Source organism: Pinus tabuliformis, chromosome 3_1 (assembly GCF_031772625.1).
Source record: "Pinus tabuliformis cultivar Carrire ecotype Pingquan chromosome 3_1, CPIR1, whole genome shotgun sequence".
In the NCBI taxonomy this organism is placed as follows: Eukaryota; Viridiplantae; Streptophyta; class Pinopsida; order Pinales; family Pinaceae; genus Pinus; species Pinus tabuliformis.
Genome location: NC_142301.1, coordinates 619,024,284 through 619,032,956, shown reverse-complemented (window position 1 = coordinate 619,032,956; position 8,673 = coordinate 619,024,284). Strand labels below are relative to the sequence as shown.

General features: G+C 35.2%; 1 protein-coding gene across 1 annotated transcript; it reads right to left on the bottom strand.

Moving 5' to 3' along the window:
• Window positions 1-405: 405 nt before the first annotated feature.
• LOC149188550 (uncharacterized) lies at window positions 406-1,614 on the bottom strand. The gene has a single exon (XM_089409988.1). It carries the CDS (start codon window positions 1,612-1,614, stop codon window positions 406-408), a length of 1,209 nt encoding a protein of 402 aa, XP_089266114.1.
• Window positions 1,615-8,673: the final 7,059 nt, after the last annotated feature.

Sequence of the window (8,673 nt, the reverse complement as noted above, 5' to 3'; positions counted from 1 at the left end):
CACTTTTGACGGACCCAACAATTTTATTTTTATTTTTATCTGGCCTTCGGCCATGTTCGCGACCTGGTTACACGTGTGCCTACCTGTGAGAGGAATTCACAGAGAAAACATATCTGAAGAGAGATGAAACTATGCTTACAGCGATAGCATTAATCTTTATTTATAACTGTCAAATGCAATAATCCGCATGAATTACCTTGGGTTTCCTTTTCTGGCCAGTTGGCCAGCTTTTAAAAGACTAAGGACTTCTGACTGATTGTTGGTTTTAATTCCGAGTCCCCAACTGAATTCCTCTTTTCTTCCATTCGGGAGATAAATGACCCCCCTAGCTCCTGACCTGCCTGGATTGCCTTTCGAGGCTCCGTCAAAGAAGATAGTGCATTTGCCTTGAGATTTCCACCACTTCTAGAAGCTTTCCAAATTGTCTCGAATCTGCCAGTTTTCCTTGTGATTTGGGCGAGTGATTGTTGAAGGACTCGTTGTAGGAGTGTAATCACCCAACCATGCTCTTTCTTCATCTCTTAAGGAGCTGTCTCTAACATTGGATTGTCTCAGAGTTTCTATTAGTAGTTTCTTGGCCTTTTCTGCGACATTTCCTTCTGACAATTCTTTTTTATTAAAGACAATTTCGTTTCGGGAGAGCCACAACTTCCAGCACACATATTTTGGAGCTGCTATCCACACCTTGTACCAAAGGGATTTGCCTGCGATGCTGTAGGGATAACTAGCTTTCCAAGACAAAAACATGTCTGTTATCGAACAATGCACTGGAGGTCTTACATTCAGTCCAGCCAAGAAGCTAGTCCAGGCCTTCTGAGCATACTCACATTCAATAAATATGTGAACTGAGGTCTCCAAGGCTTTTTTACAGAACACACATCGATGTGGACCAGCTATGTTCCTTCTACATAGGTTATCTCCAGTTAGGATTTTGTTGTGAAACAAAGTCCAGAAGAAGAAATTTATCTTCGGAATGCTGAAACTTTCCCAGATCTGCTTCCACACTGCTTCCGGATGCAAAGAGTCCTTTTTGCTTTGCATCTGTAAGTACCCTTGTTTGGTTGTGTATACCCCTGTTTGTCCCCAACCCCATGAATCTTCCTCGCCCTTATGCACTTGAGTAAAGTCTGTGATTGCATCTATGAAATAGTTTAACTGATTTTTTAAGTGCGCTGGTATGTTGGGCAAAGTCCAACACTGCCAATTGCCTTTGTTATCCCACTCTGCAATGTCCTCGATTTTCCTGATTCCTTTTGATCTTAACCAGACTCTTAAATCTGCGATTTCGTTTATGACTGAGAGTGGAGGATGGCCCATGATTCGGTCTCTCCACAGCAATGTTTTTTTGCCATTCCCTGGAATTTTATACAAATGTGTTCTGAAGAAATCTATCCCTTTACAACAGAGCCTCCAAGCCTGTGTTCCTTTAGGAGAAGACGCTGGGTTGAAGGAGATGATCGACCGATTTCTGAGATATTTGAGATTTAAGAGCTGGCTGATTGGATGCGTGGGCTCAGATATTAGCTGCCACAGGAGTTTACAACCCAGGGCTAGATTTGCTTGTTGGGGGTCTCTAATTTGGAGTCCTCCTTCAGCAATGGGTCGCTTCACCATTTCTCAATTAACTAAGTGAAAACGTTTACTGTTCCCCTTCCCACCATTCCACAAAAATTTCCGCATTAAACAAGAGATCTGATCTGCGATTTGCCTTGGAGCCATCAGCAAAGAGGCTTGGAAAGTAGGCAGAGCTGAAAGCACCGAACGGATGAGAGTGAGCTTGCCGCCTGTGGTAAGCCAGACTCTGCCCCACGCTGCTATCTTCTTATTGAACTTGGAAATCACCTCCTCCCACAAATGATTGCGATTGGATCCCATCGTCAACGGAAGACCAAGATACTTTATTTTATCCCACTCTGCATAGCCTTTGAACCCCAATTCACTGGCTATCCTTTCAATTGTTTGTTGATCGGTATTCCATCCGTAAACTGCGCTTTTCCTCTCACTGATTAGTGCTCTAGTAACACTGCAATACTTTTGGAGAATTGTCTTGAAGGATTTAGCGATTCTCATGGATGCGCCCCCGAGCAGGAGTGAATCATCGGCAAAGAGCGCATGATTCACTGGGGATATGCCTTGCACGATTCTTATCCCAGGAATGGTGCCACTTTGTTGCTCCTGTGTCAACTTTCTGCTTAATGAATCCGCCATCAGAATATAGAGAAAGGGAGACAGAGGGCAGCCTTTCCTCAGTCCCCTGGTGGCTGAAAAGAACTCTGTTGGTCTCCCGTTCACCATTGGAGCAATCCAGATGTTTTCGATGCAGGCTTTGATAAGGTTTATGAATTCCTATCTGAACCCAAAGGCTGCAAGTACTCTGAGGAGGAAAGAACGGTTAACACGATCAAAAGCATTACTCATATCTAATTTGATAATCATACCTTGTTCTTTCCGTGTATGGCTGGAATGGAGAGCCTCTTGGATTTGAATGACATTGTCTAAGATTTGTCTACCTTTCACAAATCCTCCTTGGGCTGGAGAGATGAGTTTTTGAAGAAGTGGCTTAATTCTGTTTGCCAGCAGTTTGGCCACAATCTTGTATGATGAATTACAAAGGGAGATCGGCCTGTATCTGTCAAAGGATCTTGGGTTTGTTTCCTTGGGGATTAAAGCGAGAAATGTGGATTTTATTCCACCACCCACTTTTGCCTTCCTCAAGACTCCTCTTATCATTCTGAAGAGATCGATTTTGATAATCTCCCAACAAATTCTGTAAAAGTGTACTGTGAAACCGTCGGGACCTGGGGCTTTATCTGGTTCCATGGACCAGACAATATTAGTTATCTCTTCTTCCGTTACTGGGCTCATCAGAGAATCATTATCTTCCTCACTGACTAGATTTGGGATGGTTGTGAGAAACTCTGCTTCATCCTCCTCATTCCCATTTCTTTCTGCACTAAGGAGGTTCTGAAAATGATTTACAGCTGCTTCTTGGATTTGAGAAAATCCTTTATAAACCTGACCGCCAGTGCTGGTAATTTCTGTTATGTGATAGCGCGAGAGACGGGCCCTGCACTGTCTATGAAAGTATGAGGTATTTCTGTCCCCAGATTTGAGCCACATACTTCGAGACTTTAAGCGCCAATATTCCTCTTCATTTCTAAAAGAACAGTATACATTCCTTTGAGCAGATTTTTCATTGGCTAAATCTGTGGAAGAGGGATCTTTCTCCTCCATTTCAAGTTGTATTCCTTCCAATTGAATAACTGCCTCCTTCCTCTGCCTATTGGGAGATTGCATGGATTTCTTTATCCAATCTTTGAGTGCTTTTTTTGTATTTTTCATTTTTTGTTCCCACACATAGCTTGGGGAACCGAGTACATCTATCCTCCATGCTGCTTGAACTGTTTCTAAAAACCCTTCTTTACCTGCCCAAAGAGGGTTGAAACGAAATGGAAGGGGGCCTAAATCTTCTTCCTCTTTTAGGCATAAGAGGATAGGCTTATGATCCGATGTGAGCTTTGGAAGAACCTTGGTGAAAACTATTTTGTTGTCCATCATTAAAGAGCTGCTGATAAGAAACCTATCCAATCTGGCAGAGATATGATTTTCTCCGGTTCTATTGTTTGTCCAGGTGTATTTTCCTTTCACTGGTTTGAAGTCTACCAAATCCCACTGCAGAATCAAATTGCCCACTGTATTGATGAAAGGATCTCTAGACTGGATCCCTCCTTTCTTTTCTTTGGGATCTAGAGTTATATTCAGATCTCCACCTATGACTAAATTTGAGGGGCTGATTTGCGCTATATAATCCAAAAGTGACCTCCAGCACTCTCTCTTTTCTTCATAATGAACAGGGACATACAAGTTAAACAGAGCGAGGGTAAGATTACTTACGGTGTGACGCAACTCTGTGAAAATCCAATGTTGGGTCGCTAAGAATCGTTCTAGTGAGAAGTCTTTTGTCCAAAAAGTACCTAATCCTCCAGCTGTGCCCCTTGCACTAACAGCCTTTCCTGAATCAAATTTCCATTTCATAGCGCTGGTGTTTAGAAGGGTTTCCCCTTCTACTTTGGTCTCTTGGAGCATAAGGATGTCCGCGGTCTCCATCTTCAATAAGTCTTTGATAGCCTCTACCTTGTTGGGATTACCCAGACCCCTACAGTTCCAAGAGATCAACTGCATCATTTACCACTTGAAGGGGTAGGCCCTCCTCCTTTGGAGGCCCTAGGCCTGATATTCCTCCCTAGTGTCATTTCGATGGTAGCTTGACTGCCGAGGGTTTTTTGTCTTTCTGACTCCTCTTCTCTAGTTTCCTTGTTTGATCTTCGTCCAACCCTTTTTGTTGTCCTTTCTAATGTTTCATCATCTGATGATCCCATATTCTCTATTGTTTTCTTCTTCTTTTTTATTATATCTGTGTGGGGAAGAAATATTTCTTGGGATGGAGATTGGGTTATTACCTGGTTCTATGGTTTCAATATTCTCCTGCTGTGGTGGTTCTTCTTCCCCTGCTTCCGGAGGATCTGAAGGAGGCGTGAGGATTTCAAAGGGGTTTTTATCCCCCTCATTGCCTTTTGTTTCACTGCTTCCGGCGTTTTGGTTACTTGTGCTTCCATTATCTACTTTGTTCTCTGTCCCTTTAGCCTTGTTTTTGTTACTCTGTCTGTTGAGTGTTGTCTTCTTTGCCTGTTTCCATTGTTCTTCTTTTTCCTTCTCTGTTGTCTCCTCGCTTCTTTTTTTGCAGTATCTTGCAAAATGCCCATACTCATGACAGAAACGACAGTTGAAAGGCAGCTGTTCGTAATCAATCTCTTGTATGTGTGTCCAGTTTGCCACCGATAGCTGAATCGCTTCGGGTAATCCTGTTTCCAAATCGACCTCCACGCAGATCTGGGCACAAGAGTATTGGTCCTTCCTTGGGTCTTGGTCTATGTATTTTCCAAGAGCGTTTCCGATGGATTGAAGTGAGCTTTGATTCCAGCAATGCAGGGGAAGATGCGGGAGGCGCACCCAAACAGGAACCACCTTGGGCACGTCTTGCGCTGGGTCGAAATCTGTAGACCATTTGTTCAAGTAGAGTCCTTGAGGCCCCATGAAGTATGGCCCGTTTCTGAAAATCAGGCCTCTGTCCTCTATACTGTCAAACAAGAAAACAAAGAATCCTTTGCCGACAACATAGATCTTGATTCCTTCATTTACCAACGGTAGCCAGTTCCTTTTGACCCATTCTTCGACAGCTCTCGGGGATGGCCACAAACCGGTGAATTGGCCGATCAGACCTTTTTCTGCAAGATTCAGTGCAGATCTACAGATTTCCTCCTCTGGTAAGGCCACCTTGGGTATACTGTCCAGTTTTTTGACGAATTTTTGCTGCGGGCCTGTGACATGACGTTTTCTTGTTGCAGTTACAAGAGCCTTGAAGGCTTCGATCTCCGGAGGAAAGGGGGGAGGGGCCGCAGGGCCGCCTCCAGGCTCCATGAGGGAGAGCGCTTGCAGGGTCGCTCAGAAGGCGCGACTAGGGTTGCAGCGCGGCTTCGTATGATCCAACTAATGCATTAAAAGGATGTTTTTTAACCCTTAGATCAATGATCCCTTTTATTCCTATGCATGAGGACTAATTTTAACATTTACTTGTAATCTCATGGTCTTGGTCTTAGCAATGTGCACCAATTTTAATATTTACTTGTAATCTAGTGGTCTTAGCAATCTAGGGAGAAGGCTCAATACCAATGGTTTTATGCCTTCACGGATAAAGGCTCTTTAGTTTTAATATGTTTTTATAAAAGAGATATCTACATTAAAATTATTATTTTTCAATTTAAATTAAATATTAAAAAAATCATTTATAATTTAACAAACAACTAAATATAAACTTTATAAAATAAAATTATATTTGAAAAAATGTATTACATAATAAAAAAATGCAATATATAATTAAAAAAAAGGTATATACCTTAAAAATAATGATTTAATTAGATATATATAACTTTAAAAAAATTAATATTTTTTTAATAAATATATTAATTTTTAAATAATAATGATTAATTTTCTTTATAAAAATATATATATTATATAATAAACAAAATGAAATGTATAATACCAAATATCATAATGGAATCTATACCAAATATAATATATAAAAATCAAGAATCTATAATAGTAAATATAATATATAAAAAATAATTTAATGATATAGATATAATATCAAATATTATATATAAATAAATAATAATGAGATGATATATTTATAAAAGCTAAAAACAAATCAGAATTTTTATGAATATTTTTTTTTATAATTACAAAGAATTTCTATAATAATGATTAATTATTTTAATAAATATATTGAGAAATAATTTATTTATGAAGTGTTGTTTTAGTGATACAATAATTTTATTTACAAAATAGTTTATTAAGTTTTAAAGATTATATTTTTTTTTTATGTTTTATAATTTTTAAAAATATATGATTTAAAAAAAAATTATTTAACAAATTTATATTAAATTATTTTATTATAATAATTATTTATTTAAAATAATATTTTTTAAATATTTTAATTAATTGATAAAATTATTATTTTTCAATATTTTATTTAATTGTTAAATGACCATAAAAATTTGATATACTTATTTTTCTTTTATAGGTATGAAACTGATATATATTGGGAAAACCCTTTTATATATACTTCTTTTTTCTAATTTTTAGATTTCGAAAGCTAATTTATATGGATAAAAAGTTTTTATTTATTTATTTTTACAACGTAACAAAAATATGTATACACAATCACTCATTTAGTATCATAATTGAACATTATCTTTATTTTAGAATTAAGTGTGAGAGAAAGAAAAATATGATGTATAATAATCACTGATATTCATTGAGATCGAATTTAATTCATTTGATTTTAAAAATGATTTATTTTATATTTTGATAATAATTTTTTTCATTTACATTATTATATTTTTAATGAATTATTATATTAAAATTATTTATATTAAAAGAAATAAGATAAAATTGCAATGTAATGTCTATATTTTTTATATTGATTTTATTTTTGTTTTTTATATGCATCATTATTTGTATTTTTGGAAGATATTATTAAGCTAGAAAATCAAATATTTAAAAAAAAATCATAATTATATATATATATATATATATATATATATATATATATATATATATTTTTGTAATTTTGGAAGATATTATTAAGTTAGAAAATCAAATACTTCGTTAAAAAAATAAAAAATATCTTTAAAGCCCAGCCTTTAATGGTCGATATAGCCATGGTTCTTTTCTGAATATGCTTGACAGCTACGATTCACATGTATGAGTAAGGGGAACATTTTAGAGAGAATTCACTTCCGCAGACTATACTAAATGAGACCATATTCTCTTTTAATTCCACGGACTATAATAAATGTGGCTGAAGGAAGAAGAAGAGGAATTGGGGAATTGGGGCATTACTATGCCATGGGTGGTAGAACTAAAAAAGAAAGGAGTGCAATTCGTGGGGAGGTAAAAGGTTTTTAATAGAATTTTGCATTGAGAGTTGTATTTAATATTGAAATGGAGATGTTATCATATGGTTGTATTTTTTAATCTATTTATTTCTAATTAAAATTACACTTAACTATTGTGACAATTTTATCAAATAATTTTTATATTTACTTATGGAATAGATAACTTGATTAACAATTAAAGCACAAAATTAACCATTTTTACCATGAAATTTTAATACTGTCTAATCTAAATGTTATACTATGTTTCAATTTTTTTTAACGTTTTTATTGATTTTGAAAAATAATAAGTATTATATCATAGTTTAGTTGGAAGAAATATAATGAATAGTTAAATATAATATCATTATGGACACCGTGTCAAAACATAATTACTTATTAAGTGTTAAATATATGCATGCTATTTATAACTAGCAACTACAACAGATGTTGTAAAGGAAAGGTAAAGAAAACTCCACAAGGCGTAAATTTAAGAAGAATAGTGACATATAAGAAATCCTTGAAAATAAAAAATTAGTAACCAAAATGTTATTCAAAGCTAGAAGATATAGAGAAATCACTTACATTATGCAAATTTGAGAGATTTTATAAGCTTTCCAACATAAATTGTCTCTTAATCTTTAAAGATGGTATTTTATGGTGTACAGTGAATGTTGTTTTAGATTTTAGTGATTAGAACATTCTAATCATAAATCTATAAATTTATAGCAAGAATATTCTATTAATTGTAATCATAATTTATAGATTATTGTATAAATATTCTATTCATTATTATAGAGTAATCTGAGATATTTGATATCTTGGAAAGTGAAAATCATTTACTATATATAGTGATGGTTGTACATTTTATAATTTTCATTATAAATTTAAATCAATCAAGATATAGTTACACCCAATATGGAAATAAATATTTCAATTATATGATTTTACATTTATATCCTTCCTCGACAAAGAGAATTGCACCCAAGACGGAAATGATATATTTTTTGATATTTTGGAAAATAAAAATCATTAATTTTATTATATATAGTGACTGTTGCACTTTTTTTGAATTTCATTAAAAATGTCAATCAATCAATTGATAGTTAGACCCAATATGGAAATGAAGATTCTAATATGATTTTGCATGTATACCCTTTCTTCCACATTGAGTGTTGTA